The 15,862-nt window shown below is 42.3% G+C and overlaps 1 protein-coding gene across 1 annotated transcript; it reads right to left on the bottom strand.

Moving 5' to 3' along the window:
• Nucleotides 1–7: 7 nt before the first annotated feature.
• LOC131140034 (rab GTPase-activating protein 1-like) lies at nt 8–15,853 on the bottom strand. The gene is made up of 8 exons (XM_058090101.1): nt 15,209–15,853; nt 4,805–4,885; nt 4,563–4,673; nt 2,675–2,779; nt 2,518–2,601; nt 2,368–2,439; nt 1,078–1,317; nt 8–864 (listed from the first exon to the last, which is right to left on the bottom strand). The coding sequence occupies exons 1-8, from the start codon at nt 15,317–15,319 to the stop codon at nt 625–627; spliced, it is 1,044 nt and encodes a 347-aa protein (XP_057946084.1). The 5' UTR covers nt 15,320–15,853; the 3' UTR covers nt 8–624.
• Nucleotides 15,854–15,862: the final 9 nt, after the last annotated feature.

The following is a 15,862-nucleotide window of genomic DNA, read 5'->3' as shown; positions in this document are numbered from 1 at the left end:
AGGAAAGAAATCCAATCCCACATGGCCCTGTGCGAGGTGATTGTGCCCCCCGAGACTGACATCAGTGTGGTTTGGGACTCCAGCAAACCACAGTGAGAGCCATTGTCCACAGTGGTGAGAACCTTCTCAGGAGTGCCCAGCCAACCCAGATGACCCCAAGAGGACAGCAACGACTCATCCGAGAGGTCACAAAAGACCCCTCAACAACATCCAAAGACGTGCAGGCTTCACTCGCCTCAGTTAAGGTCAGTGTTCACGACTCCACTTTAAGAAATACGCTGCGCAAAAATGGTGCGCATGGCAGAGCTCCAAGACCAAAACCACTGCTGAACAAAAAGAACATTAAGGCTTGTCTCCATTTTGCCAGAAAACATCTTGATGACCCCAAGACCCTTGGGAAAATACTCTGTGGTCTGACGAGACAAAAGGTGAACTTTGCCAAGGGTGACCCAACCATTTTTTTTTACTACTGCTGCTGCCTCACTTCCTATGATATTATGATTTTTTCCCCTCATGACTTTACTCTTGTAATATTCCCCTTGTGGAAGTGAAAAAGAATCAATGCATGTTCACATCCCGAGGCTCCATCGTATCAGACTGCTCGAGAGCACCCCCTGGTGTGCATTATGGTGCATTCCAGCTTTGTCCGTCAGCCCGTTCTTTCTCACAGCTATTTTCTTTTTGACTGCCGTTGTTGTGAGGCCACGACAGCTTCCACCCAGACAGGGAGCCACCGTGGAGGCCCCTGCCTGACGTCGGCACCCCGTCAGTGGACGGGCGGAGCGAGGTCAAGGCTTTGCTGATCCAGTTGTTCTTTGCTTCCTGGAGGTCGTTGGCTAGGATGCCCCGCTCGTGCTCCAGCTCCTGTACCAGGAATACCAACAATCATGAGGATTGGGATCAGTACAATTATTGGACATCTTAGTACCGTAGAACCCGCTTATGTTGACACCCCTTCTGCACTTTTTAGTCATGAGAAGAACACGGTGGACCAGGATGATGATCTGGTCCACATCGAAGGCTTGTGGAGCGACGTAAGCGGGTTCCACTGTAACGTAGCGATGGGCGTCATGTGACCTGGATCCTGCATTTGGCCTCCACTATCTGTAGTTTGGTCTGAGCCAGCTCCTTCTCCAGCTGTCTAATCTGAGCCGTGAGGGAGGCCTTCTCCTGGTCCTCCCTCCTCTGTTGTGCCTCAGAGGGGCCAGCGTGCTTCCTACCCCAGCCTGGAACAACCAAACCCGGGTCTTCTGATGATGCAGATTCCTTTTCTGATTCTTCAGCATGATGACAATGAGGACAAGCCTTCATCTTGCTCTGTGCCGGACAACAGAAAACAGAAAACACAAGTGTCCTCATTTTGGCCTCATCAACACTCAAGATTCTGCGACAAAAATAATGTATTCATTCATTTTCAAGGGTTGCAGGGGTGCTGGAGCCTATCCCAGCTGTCTTTGGGCGAGAGGTGGGGTACACCCTGGACTGGTGGCCAGCCAATCACAGGGCACATATAGACAAACAACCATTCACACTCACATTCATACCTATGGACAATTTGGAGTGGCTAAATTAAGCTAGCATGTTTTTGGAATGTGGGAGGAAACCGGAGTACCCGGAGAAAACCCACGCATGCACGGGGAGAACATGCAAACTCCACACAGAGATGGCCGAGGGTGGAATTGAACTCGGGTCTCCAAGCTGTGAGGCCTGCGCTAACCACACCGCTGTGCAGCCCCAAAATAATTTACTCATATACCAGTCTAGGGTGTACCCCGCCTTACGCCCGAGGACAGCTGGGATAGGCTCCAGCAACCCCCGCGACCCTCGTGAGGAAAAAGCGGTAGAAAATGAATGAATGAATAAATGATTACGAGTGGTTAGCACGCAGACCTCACAGCTAGGACACCAGGGTTCAATTCCACCCTCGGCCATCTCTGTGTGGAGTTTGCATGTTCTCCCCGTGCATGCGTGGGTTTTCTCCGGGTACTCCGGTTTCCTCCCACATTCCAAAAACATGCTAGGTTAATTGGCCACTCCAAATTGTCCATAGGTATGAATGTGAGTGTGAATGGTTGTTTGTCTATATGTGCCCTGTGATTGGCCGGCCACCAGTCCAGGGTGTACCCCGCCTCTTGCCCGAAGACAGCTGGGATAGGCTCCAGCACCCCCTGCGACCCTTGTGAGGAAAAGCGGTAGAAAATGAATGAATGAATGAATGAATGAATAAATGAAGAAATGATTGCAAGGACGTGCAACTATTTGTTTGACTTTGTTATTGTCATGTTATATTTGGACTGTTTTTTCTCTGAATTCTACTATTTGTTGAGTTTTGAGTGGTGCTGTGAAAGAGGAAGGGGCGTTTGTCACCTTGAGTGAGTGGATCTCCTGCAAATGTGCTTCCTGTTGTCTTTCCATGCGTGATGTCAGCTGACAACAGATCTGAGCGGCACACGAAAGAACAAAAAACATGCAAACACGCACTTCCTCCATGAGATGATGAAGCGGGCTCCTCCTTACCTGTTTGTAGTCTGCTATGATGCCTGAGGACCTTTTCACCTCCTGCTCCGCCTTCTCCAGCTCCCTCCGTAACACTTCCTTTAACTACAGTCACACAGACAAGAGGCGTTAGCGTCTCACGCAGGCTTCAGTGACATCAATGCCGCCGTTCACTCACCATGGCCGCCTCCTCTTCCTTGCTGCGCTTCTCCTCTTCTGTGACCTGCAGACGACGGCGGGTGAGCAGGAGGTCGCTGGTGAGCTCGTCCAAGTTGTCCTCCGCCTGGCAACAACATCAGTCAGCGTCAGTGTATGCAGAAGTAAACAATGAGTAAACACATTTACTACAGCGTTACTTCAAAGTACAAGTATTATATATTCCTTTTTGGATGCAAGGCAACTAGAATGCAATTATGATTTTTTTAACGTACATATATTTTTATGTACATATGTATATTTTTTTATGTATATATTTTTAATGTATATTTTTATCCCTAGCTGTGTGAAAAAGCGATTGCCTGTAAACCAAATACCTGGTTGGGCCACCCTAAGCAGCAACAAACTTGCAATGAGCAAGTTGCGCTGTGGGGGAATTTTGGCCCACTCATCTTTGCAGAATTGTTGTCATTCAGCCACATTGGAGGCTTTTCCAGCATGAAGGCCTTTTTATTTATGTATCTATGTATTAATTTAATTTAATTTAATTTAATTTAATATTTCCTCAAATGTCTTGGCGATAATCAAGATGTTTTCTAGCAAAACTGAGACAAGCCTAAATGTTCTTTTTGTTCAGCCGTGGTTTTGGTCTTGGAACTCTGCCATGCGCACCATTTTTGTCCAGTGTCTTTCTTATGGTGGAGTCATGAACACTGACCTTAACTGAGGCAAGTGAGGCCTGCAGTTTTTTGGATGTTGTTGTGGGGTCTTTTGTGACCTCTTAGATGAGTCGTTGCTGTACTCTTGGGGTCATTTTGGTTGGCCGGCCACTCTTGAGGAAGGTTCACCACTGTGCCATGTTTTCACCATTTCTCTCTGTGGTCTCTCTCTGTGGTTATAACCACACTTGAATGCAGGTGTGATAAACCACAGTTACATTTTAAGGGGGAAATCACTATTTTCATTTTGTGTTCAGTTGTGTTGTCATTGACTAATAATTATATGTATTTGATGATCTGAAACATTTAAGTGTGACAAACATGCAACCTTAAAAATGCTGCCTTAATGATTTTTTTCCCCATGTCCGCCGGGTTCTCAATAAATGTTGATGCCATCTTGAAATGAGTTACACAGTGAAACAGCAGCGTTTTCATAGCTGATATTAAGGTGAAAGCCTGGCAACCGGATGAGAAGTTTGACAGAATGAGCTGTGAATGAAACTCATTACAAGCTTGTCAACCCATTGGAAATTGCAGTAGGTCATTACTCAACAATCTGACTCACGGTTTAATCTTACAAACAACATTAAACTCATCACCCAACAACTTAACACTCAAATGTATTATAATGTTAATATGAAAAAAACATTTGAAAAGGTTGCCATAATGCATTTTGTTATAGAAAACAATTTCATCGGCGAACATAGAAAGCATCGCAAATGGTGCTGCAATGTTGCTGCTGTCCACCAGAGGAAAACAAAGCCCCAAGCAAAAAGAGGGAAGCTGACGTCATTGCAACGCCCCAAGGAATGTGTTGCTCAGACGCAGTGCCTTAAGAAAACTTGAAAATGCTGTTATTTATTTTCAACTCATGAGAGTGGTTTGATAGAGTCTAACTCTGCTGATGACTTTGGTGTTGTTAGTAAAGTGTTCTTGGAAAGATGACACGGTGATTAAGATGTATGTTGTTGTACTGGTATAAATACCGACCTACTTGGACTGCAATGAGTTAGCAAGCTTGTTGTGGCTTCTGCCAAAGAATGGTTTCCTATGGTTTCCTCACTGACTATTTAAGCTTGACTTACTTGCACTCAGTCGCATCTCCTGAAACATACTTTGGCTTAGATGTTTATTTATAAATAATAGGCATGAGATAGGCATGATGAAAAAGAAGGTGGTAGAAAGCGAGACCTTATCCAGGGCGCTCCTGAGGGCCACCTTGCTGGTGATGAGTGTTTGGGCCAGGTTGTCGTTCTCCCGCTCCAGACGGAGGCTGGCCTGCTGAAGACGATGGTTCTCCATCTAAAGAAGGCCCAAAGAACCAAGCAGTTAGAAAGTGTAAACACTTGACAGCAAGGACACATGACGACAAAGACTTGAAGACACACAGACGAAAAAATATTTGGCATCAAGGGAGTTCAACACTTGCCCACCTGGCATTTGTTCAAGGGGTCTTCCTCATCCTCCATGATTTGCAGACGGCTTTCTCTCAGTTTGGCTTTCTTGGTCGGGACCTCCATAGGAACAAAAGAGACATACGAGCTACTTAATACGATGGCGTCTAACAACACACACACAGTCTGCTCGCACAAATGACAAGCAAGGCTCAACAAGAGATAAGACATCAAAGGATGCGAGCCAGATGATAGGCACACAAGTCCAGGGTGTACCGCCTCTCGGACGAAGACAGCTGGGATAGGCTCCAGCATGCCCAAGACCCCTGTGAGGATAAGCGGTAGAAAATGATGGATGGGTTTTAAAAACAAATCTACATTTTTGGAATATATAATATTGAACAGCATTTATGTGAATATGATTATTTTAATATAAATGTTTTTGATGTATTATTCTAATTACAATTTATATATATATATATTTTAGACATTCAAATATATGATTATTATTATGATTAATTTATGATTAAATTTCTTATTATTATAATTACAATGTATATATTTTTAGACATTAAAATATATGATTATTGTTATGATTAATGTATGATTTAATTTATTATTATTATAATTACAATTTATATATATATTTTTAGACATTAAAATATATGATTATTATTATGATTAATTTATGATTTAATGTATTATTATTATAGCGACTTCATCCAAAAGAGTCGCTGAGAGGCTGAAGCCGGGCCTTTACTTTGTCTGACGCGCCGCACATAAAAAATCTCCGAGATACAAAAAATGAGTTCAACCTTTTATTAAAGAAAATTAATGATCAACTTATGATACCGTGCACAAACTCCTAATCAAAGTAATCACAGAGATTTAAATGAATTAGCGGTCAACAAAAAATACGGCAACCCTGCTCACCCTCTCTCTGTCTCTTCCCTGCACACACAGGTGAACAGGTGCCTATATTAATGAAATGTCACCGCCCATAACCAATTGACCTACTTCCCGTGTCCACGTGATCACAACGAATCTAAATATAAACAATAACAAACACCACTATTCAAATTTAAACCATCATGCACCTACAAAAAAATCAATCCAAATTCATTCATGGCTCCTACATTCCAGCCCCTAATTATTAGGTTCACACATAATAATTACCCATATTCATATCAATAGGAGACATGTAACACTTAAAAGCTTCATATTTAAAGTCCATAATACATATATTGTCTTCTGTCTTCTTTCATCTTGAATCCAAAGTCTGTGAAGTCGATAATCAGGCTCAATCAAAAGATTTTAGCCATCATTCTGTGGCAAGTCTTCAACTTCCTGTAGTAGGCAGATCTTCGTAATTGGACGATCCAAGCAACTGCCCTTTGTTTTGATGCGCACCTGCCGCACTAATCCTCTTCTATCTGGAAAGGTTTGAAGAACTTTTCCCATAACCCAGGAATTTCGAGGTGCTGTGTTGTCCACAATAAGCACTATATCTCCAGGGACAATGTTGCGCTTCACTCTGGACCATCTCTGACGCTCCTGCAGTTGTGGTAAGTATTCTTTAATCCACCTTTTCCAGAATAAATCTGACATGTATTGCACCTGCCTCCATCGCCTGCGAGCGTAAAGGTCAGCTGCCTGGCAGTTTCCTGGTGGTAAAGATGGTAAGGTCTTCAGCAGCAACAGGTGATTTGGCGTCAAGGCCTCCAGATCATTCGGATCTGTAGATGCCTTGGTAATCGGCCTGCTATTAACGATGGACTCCACCTCACAAAGAACCGTGTGAAGGCCCTCTTCATCCAGATTTTGCACGTTCAGAGTAGAATTTAGGACTTTCCTCACAGACCGGATTAACCTCTCCCAAGATCCTCCATGATGTGAGCCAGCGGGGGGGTTAAAGGTCCATTTTATTCCTTTCTGAAGAAGTGCATTGTTAATCTGTGACTGATTCCATTGTTCAATAGCTGTTCTCAACTCACGCTCTGCTCCAATGAAGTTTGTCCCATTGTCCGAGCGCAGTTCCTGGACTTGACCTCGTCTTGCTATAAAGCGTCTGAGTGCATTTATGAAGGAGTCTGTGTCCAATGAAGATGCTACTTCGATGTGAATTGCCCGTATGGCCAAACAGGTAAAAATAACACCATACCTCTTTACAACACTCCTTCTGCTCTTCACTTCAAACGGTCCAAAATAGTCAACTCCAACACGAGTAAAAGGCGGCTCATCTGGAGTCACTCTTTCAGCAGGTAGATCTGCCATCTGCTGGGACACTGGCTGAGCATTCAGTCTCCGACAGATGACACACTTAGACAGAGCTCTCCTTATGGCTGAACTAGCCCCAGTGATCCAATACTTCTCCCGCAGTTTGGCGAGCATGTGGTTACGGCCACCATGTCCCACTTCCTGGTGAATATGCCTTAGAATAATGTCTGAGATATGGAAATCTTTAGCCAATATAATGGGATGTTTAGCCTCTGCAGGCATAGAAGACCTGCTCAGTCGACCGCCAACTCTCAGAACACCATCTTCGACCAGTGGGCAGAGTTTATAAATTTGGCTATGGCCCTTAACACTTTTGCCTTGTTGTAGTCTGGAGAATTCCTCTGGAAACTTCTTCCTTTAGCAAAACCCGATGATTTCCATCCCGGCCTTCTCCAGCTCCTCCACTGACAGACAACTTGAACGATTCTCCCTTTGGAAAACATCCATATTCTTCTTCAAAGAACATTCCTTGTGTATCACATCCAAATCAGACTGGGCAAGCTCGGTGGTCAACTGTTTCCTTTTCTGACAGCAAGCCAAAAGCCAGTTCTTGAATCTCAACATCCAAGCTACAGACCTTTTCAGACCAGTCCAAAATGAGAAATAACTGATCATGTGAATCAAAGCATCATCCTTCTCGCTGGCCTGTACAGCATTCACTGCAGCAGCTTTCTTGACCTCAGGGTCATCTGATGGAAGCTGTTGCACATCCTCAGGATTAACAGGCCACGTACTCTCAGGTTGATGAAGAAAAGGTGGACCTGACACCCATGTTAGATTTTTGAGGAATGCATCCACTTTCAAGCCTCTCGAGGCCACATCTGCTGGATTACTTGCAGTGTCTACGTACCTCCATTGAGAAGACAGTGAAACTTTGAGAATCTCCGAGACCCTGTTGGCAACAAAAACTTTGAACCTGGAAGTCTCATTCTTGATATATTTGAGTACAGATGCACTGTCTGTCCAAAACACAGAATCCTGTAGATCCAAATGTAGCTCTTTCCTCCACAGGACATCAATACGGCTCGCCATAGTGGCAGCGATTAGCTCCATACGAGGGATGGTAACAGACTTAAGTGGAGCCACCCTTGCCTTTCCCATGACAAAAGCACTGTGTACCTGAGAGTCTTTGTTACGTGACAGCAGGTAAGTCACTACCCCGTAGCCATCTTCACTTGCATCACAGAAATGGTGCAGCTGTGCTGTGGTCGTCTCTCCAAAGTTTAGTGGTTTCAGGCATCTCATGACGTTAAAACCCTCTAGACGGCACAGTTCCTGTAGCCACGTCGTCCATTCTTTGACAACTGGTACAGGTATGATGTCATCCCAGCCAAGTGATCTCCTGCACAGATCTCTCAAGATTTTCTTAGCCAATAATACTACAGGGCTCAGGATTCCAAGAGGGTCATAGATGGAGCTGACAGTTGAGAGAATTCCCCTCCTGGTGAGTGGTCTGTCCTTAATAATGATCTTAAACTTAAAAAGTGTCCGACTGAATACACCATTCCACACCCAGCACTCTCTCCACTGGTAGCTGATCCTGATCCAGGTCCAAGTCTGTCATGTCTGTTGCTCGGTGGCTTTCAGGTATTGCAACCATAACCTCACGTCTGTTGCTTATCCATTTCCTAAGCTTAAAACCACCCTTTGCACAGATGGAGACAAGGTCATGATGGAGAGATACAGCTTCCTCCTCTGAAGTCACCGACACCAGACAATCATCAACGTAGAAGCAATGTAGGACTTTATCAATCACTTCTTGGCTGAATTGTTCCTTATTATCTTCTGCACATTTCCTGAGAGCAAAATTGGCGCAGCTGGGAGACGAAGTTGCCCCGAAGAGATGCACCATCATCTTGAAGTCACTGGGTTCTTGATTTAAATCCCCATCAGGCCACCAGAGAAACCTCAACAAATCTGCGTCTTCAGCTGGTACCCTTACCTGGTGAAACATGGACTCAATATCTGCCATGATCACCACTGGTTCTTTCCGGAACCTGGTCACCACTCCAATCAATGAACTGGTCAGGTCCGGTCCTTGCAGGAGCTCAGCATTAAGAGATGTTCCTTGGAAACTCGCTCCACAGTCGAAAACGACTCTGATTTTCCTCTTCTTTGGATGATAGACACCATGATGGGGGATATACCAAACCTTACCATCACAGCGGTCCAACTCCTCTTCAGGCACCTCTTCGGCATAACCTTTGGCAACCAGATCATTCATGAAGGCTGTATATTCTGCGTGGAATGACGAGTCCTTCAGAAGCCTCCTCTTCAGGTATTTTGCGCGTTGCTCAACAATTATTCTATTATTTGGCATGTTGAGTTCCTCATTCCTTAATGGTAATCTGATCTGGTAATGACCATTCACTTGCTTTGCTGAGTTTCTAACCAAATCCATAAACTTCTGATCCTCTCTTGACATTCCAGGTTGCTCATCCATACTACATTCAGGGAAATCCACTTTGAACTGCTGCTGCCAAAGTTCATCCAAATTCACAACTGACACTCGGTTCACAGATAACTCTGGATGCTCACAATCCATCGCTTCCTCACTTTCTCCATTTAGAGGTCCATTCACAGTCCAGCCCAGCATTGTCCTAATTGCATAGGACCCACCATTGACGCTATGAATGACTTGCAATGGTTCCAAAGCCTTGGGAACATTTGTCCCAATCAGCAGCTCAATCCCTGCCTCCACCTCAGGCAACTGGACATGTTTCAAATGTGGCCATCTCTGAAGATCCCTCTGTCTTGGAATGTTCCCACTGTGGACGGGCATATACTCCTGTGTGAAAGTTTTGGGCAGATCACAGAAATTATCGCAGTTTAAACCAGCCACCTCCAGTCCTGACACAATATGGCTGCTCACTACCCTTTCTTGGCCCATGGTCCGCAAGAGAATACGTGCCTTCTTTCCTGTGAGGCCCAGCTTGTGCAGTAGTGCCTCTGTGCAGAATACTGCTGTACTTCCCTGATCCAAGAAAGCATAGGTTATAATAATCTTGCTGCCCTTCTTCGACTTAACTTGTACGGGGACTATGGGAAGTTTACAATCATGATCACCAGCCCCAGTGAGACCACTTGACACCAGGGTGCTGTCCACTGCTTTCTCTGATTTCCCTTCGGCCTGATCAGAGTCCTTTGACTTTGTATTTGGAATATGAAGAACATTTGGATGTAAAAGACCACACTTTGCACAAGAAATCCATTTTCTGCAATCCCTGCTAATGTGTCCTATACACAAGCAGCCAAAACAGACACCTTTTTCTCGTAAGAAGCCTATCTTCTCCTTGTGGGGTCTTTTCTCCAACTGGGGACACAAATCCAATATGTGTCCTCCTCCACAACAAAGACACATCCTCCTTGCAGCTTGAAATTGTTCTTTGGTTCTAGAATGAGTGTTTTCTACAGGAGCTACCGTGGTGGCGAAGCTGGTTCCTTTCATTCCAGAACGAGACTGTTGCTTGAATTTGCTTACACCTTTATTTATTGTCGCTGGGGGAGCATCATATATATTTCCAAACACTGGATCAGTCAGGATCTTCACTTGTCTCTCAATAAAATTGGTGATGTCATTGAACGTTGGTCTCTGATTGCGCCTCTCCTGCAGCTCACAGGATACGGTTCTCCACTTGTCTCTGAATTTGTAAGGCAACTTCCTTATAATGGAGAGCATATTGGCAGGCAGATCTAACTCGTGCAAATATCCCACCCCTGCCATGGCATTAGAACAGCCTCTGAGGAAAAGACTGTAGTCCTGGAGAGCCTTTGCATCCTCCGTTTTAATGGAAGGCCATGAAAGAGCCCGTTCCATATATGCTGCGGCAACTTTCTGCTCATTCCCAAAATGCTCCCTCAATAGAGCTTTGGCTTTGACGTAGCCCCTCTCTGGGTTAAAATGCTGGCAGCTTCTAACCAGTTCCTTAGGGTGACCTCTAGTTTACTGCTCCAGGAAATAGAGTCTATCACTGTAACTCTGAGTGTTTCGTTCCACACCATTCTCAAAAGCTTTAGTAAACGCTTGATATTTTAATGGATCACCATCAAAAATTGGGATCTCTCTCTTTGGCAATGATGAGAGGCATTGCTGTTGTATCAGAAGCGTCGTTATTTCATTTTGCTTCCTCATAATTCCTAGCATATTGTTTTGATCCTCATTTTTTGATTCAAATGCTGCACTCCATAAATCTTCGTTTCGAGCTTGGGTGTTTCCATGAGCGCGGTGGTTCACTGAACGTTTGGGTTCATTAAGTGACACAGGCTCAGAGTAGATGAACTGGGGTACAGCTTTGTCCTTAGGCCTTGCACCTGGATCCATGTAATCATGTTTGGTTTCCCTTTGTTTCAGTGACGCTTGTGGAGTAAATGTTTTTGCGTTAGCATTGAGAGCTTTTGGTTTAGATTTTCCTTTCTCCAGGTAAGAGTTCATTCCATTGGAGCGCTTGGATGAGGTTCCACTTAAGATGCTCTGAGATCGTAGCACATTTAATTTAGCCATGTGCGCTGCAATGTCTTCATCCAATTTTAACTGCTCTTTCTTTCTCCTCAGTTGTTCCTCCTGCTCCTCCAGTTCCTGTTTGTCCTTCAGTAGTCTCTGTCTTGCCATTAAAGCTGCCAAATCAGCCTCAGCTTTAAGACGTGCCGAAGAAGCAGCAGAGACAACAGACTTTCCGCCAGTAACATAGTTCTTGCTTCCCACGTTTGATACACTGTCACTTGGTTTTATGTTATCTTGCATGTCCTCTGTCGTGATTATGGACACAGCCTGAGTTGGTGCTTGATGTTCATCCTCAGTTGGTAAATGAAGCACTTCTTCACTGACTGCAGCAGGATCTGATTGGCCAAGACTGTTATTTTGCTGTGGCTCCTCAGCTTCACTAAGCCACCTTTTAACATCCTCTTCAAACGTGTTACCATATTTCATGATGCTGGCAAACCATTCATTTTGTTTATTTAGTTCGTCCTCAGGAAGTAAAGGAATCAACACATTATGTGATGTGATAGCATTTTCACAAAGTTGAATTAAGTTCTCCAGGTGAGATTGAACACGTGAGACGTTTCCCTTGCTTTTCATAAGCGTTTTCATTTCAGGTATGAGCCCTTTAATTTTATTCACAAAGGTTTTGCGTTCATGCTGAAGTTTTTCAATTTTATTTGCCCAGGCCTTGGCTGTGAGTTTCGTTTCTCTTTTTCCACACTCCATTTCAACACCAGCATTTATTTCACTCATCTTTATATTTTGATTTCACTTAATTTTTCTCCTTTTGAGATCCTTTAAACATATCCTTTTGATTTATTCGTTTGCACCTTTGAAACACATGGACTTCAAAACTTGCAACAGCAGCATTTTTTTGACTCAGTTTCCTCCATTAATTTCCTTTTGGGATTTTCTTCAATGTATTCTTTGTGCATTTAAATTGTATCCACAGCCAAAAAGGAAATTCATCCAAAAATCATCCCACATAACGGCAGAGCAGCAGCAACGTCGGAGCGAGAGAGCGATATTTCACATATTTATAGCATGGAGATAACTTCAGCACCAGGATGTCTCGCAATAAATAACGCCGATGCGCCGAAGGATTCAACCCTCAATCCACCGCGCCATCATTCCCAATGAACAAACAGCAGTCAATTTCCAAGCCGCATTTCTTCCATTAACGTACAGCTTCATGCGCACATCCACTGGTGAGCTTGCCTGGCTGTAGTTCGCTTTGCAGCGGCTCCAAATTTGTTTGACAGCCAGCTCCTACCTCCGTACTTTATGTCCGATGGTTGTTGGATTTAATCAGCTTCCTCTTTTTGTCCTCTTGATCCATTGATCCGTTGTGCTGTCCTGATGTCTCCTTTTAATGCCTTTTTTTTGTTGACAAAATATAGCGACTTCATCCAAAAGAGTCGCTGAGAGGCTGAAGCCGGGCCTTTACTTTGTCTGACGCGCCGCACATAAAAAATCTCCGAGATACAAAAAATGAGTTCAACCTTTTATTAAAGAAAATTAATGATCAACTTATGATACCGTGCACAAACTCCTAATCAAAGTAATCACAGAGATTTAAATGAATTAGCGGTCAACAAAAAATACGGCAACCCTGCTCACCCTCTCTCTGTCTCTTCCCTGCACACACAGGTGAACAGGTGCCTATATTAATGAAATGTCACCGCCCATAACCAATTGACCTACTTCCCGTGTCCACGTGATCACAACGAATCTAAATATCATAAACAATAACAAACACCACTATTCAAATTTAAACCATCATGCACCTACAAAAAAATCAATCCAAATTCATTCATGGCTCCTACAATTATTATTATTAATATATGATTGTTATATTATTATTTTACTAAAAATGGTATACATATATTTTTATATTTAACCACATATGAAGACTTTAAGATACTTGTTATGTTTTGTTATTTTTTATATAGTTTTAATTTGTATGTGAATATAATTTTAATACAAATAATTTAGCTAATAATTTTAAATATTGGACAACATATAAATAAGAATAAATTTATTATTTATTTATTTAATTTATTTATTAATTATTAATTAATTATTAATTCAATAAAGAAATTCACTATAAATATTGTCAATAGATTTTCCTTTTTTAAAAACATGTGATTATATTAATCCAAATAGGTTCGATGTATTTGTAATATTTTGGTAATATAAAATATTTTTTCAGTTTTTAGCATGTCAATAAGACTAAACTATTTAACTTTTTAGCATGTCTTAGTGTCATGCTAAAAAGTTAAATAGTTAAGATACACATTTTTAAATAAATTAAATGATTATGTTAATGGAAATCCATTTTAACAATGTGAACGAATTATTATTTTAATATGCATAGTTTTGATATATGTGATTATGATGATTTGAAGATAAATAGTTTCAATGTATTTTTAATATTTAACAACTTGTGAACTGGACTTATTGTCCATTTATGTATCCCCTTTGACAATGTGAATGTAGGTTATTTTAATATAAATTCAATATATTTATAAATTCTATATTTTTAACTCATTCACTACAATTCAAAATGTAAAATATGTATTTTTACTTTTTGTTTTGCGCAAGAAGCACAAAAAGGTGATGATGCAACTCTACAATAGAACAGATCATGTTTGGTGCAGTCTTAAGATGAAGAAAAAACGGCCACCAGGTGGCAGAAGTGCATTTTGTAAGCGCACAGCCTGCATCGTCCCGTAGAAATACATGCTTCAACCAGGAAGTGAAAAGGCATCTCCCCATGTTGTGCGAAGGAGGGTTTTTTTTTTTTTTACATTTTAACCCAAGTACACACACAGTTCTGTTGCAAATGTGACAATTGTATATATCTTTTAAATATACATATATACAATATATATATTGTAATAGTTCATGGTGTTATATTTTTACTCTATGTTACTCTATGATCATTTTCATGTAAAACAACTTATTTTGGTATTGTTGTTTACATACTGTTTAAACTGTTTTTCTCCATTATATGAACAAGTACTGCACATTACAATATTAATATAATAATGGTAATGGTTTTATTTCATTTGAACATGCATCAGATTCCAATTGAGTGCATCCCATAATCAGTTCACAGTTCCACATGTCCAAAAGGAGTAGGAAGAAGCAAAGCTTATTAAATACTACCCCTCCATCTGGTACTTTTACAATCACTAACTGTTACATTTGTTCACTTTGTGCCTTTCTGAAATAATCAATTATTATTTGTCACATACTGAAGTACTCGGTGATATGAGCATCCAATGCCATAATGGGTACCATAGTGCGTGTCAATATAGTGATATATATAGCACATCATGACTGGTTCAAGACTCTTCATCCTTGTATTTAGCAAACATCAACTGCTTGTATTGTTTCTTGAATTGGCTCATCGTTGTGCATTGTTTGATTTCCTTACTCAATCCATTCCATAGTTTGATTCCACATACTGAAATGCTATGGCTAGCATAACGTAGTCCGAGCATAGAAGTGTTTAATAATAATAATAATAAGCCAACATGTGCTTTTGCATGCCAACATGATGACTTGATGCTCAACTGTCTGTGGCTAAAAACGTGCCTGTACTATTTTTAGACTGCAACACCTGTGCAGGTACAACTACTGTAATTACATTTCGCAGGCAAGAAGGAAAAGTTGCTTACTGGAAAGCTGGGTTGCGTTTCGGCCACCAGACATGCCAGGATGGCCTCCTCGGTCATCTGCTCCGACAGCTGGGCATCGTAGGACATGGTGACCGACACCTCCTCCATCATCTCGACCGCCCCCAAAAACAAGGATGACCAACAAGGGGCAGAGGCAGAGGATTCTTTGTTTCCAGGTGGTCAGGAGCATCCAGCTGAAGAGGGCATGTGGAGTGCTGGGAAGAAAAGCGAGGGGGTGAAGCTGTTGTCCGAAGGTGAAGACACAAACATGAAGAAGTATTCCAGGAAGTGACACTAGGTGCTAACAGGTTCCACAGGCTTTATATGAGACCTGAGTGTGTGAAGGAAAAGACACACCCACCTCTTCTCTTCCATTCGCCACCAAACGCTCAAAAGACATTTTCCCGCTGGCCGAGTTTCTGACAGAACCTGTAGGACGCCTCCAAGATGAAAGCACACGAGTACAACAAGCACGTGGCTGCAAAGCACACAAACCATGAAGTGTGTGTGTGTGTGTGTGTGTGTGTGTAAAACACTCTCCTTTGGCTATTAGTTTTATTATTGTGCTTGTTGCCAGGCAGAAAACAAGTCAAGCAGGTAAAGCAACTGAATACTTAAACATTAATAAGGAAGAAAAAAAAAGAATGACACCTT

This window comes from Doryrhamphus excisus, chromosome 13 (assembly GCF_030265055.1).
Source record: "Doryrhamphus excisus isolate RoL2022-K1 chromosome 13, RoL_Dexc_1.0, whole genome shotgun sequence".
Taxonomy (NCBI): Eukaryota; Metazoa; Chordata; class Actinopteri; order Syngnathiformes; family Syngnathidae; genus Doryrhamphus; species Doryrhamphus excisus.
The sequence above is the reverse complement of the archived record's forward strand: the minus strand, read 5'-3'. Positions and strand labels throughout refer to the sequence as shown.

Bases quoted from the DNA above. Each gene is read 5' to 3' on its own strand.
- LOC131140034 (XM_058090101.1), bottom strand. From the start codon at position 15,319: ATGATGGAGGAGGTGTCGGTCACCATGTCCTACGATGCCCAGCTGTCG. The intron at 1,318-2,367 runs GTGACAAACGCC...TGTCCGGCACAG, and splicing joins AGGAGATCCACTCACTCAAG to AGCAAGATGAAGGCTTGTCC. The intron at 865-1,077 runs GTCACATGACGC...TTCCTGGTACAG, and splicing joins AGGCCAAATGCAGGATCCAG to GAGCTGGAGCACGAGCGGGG.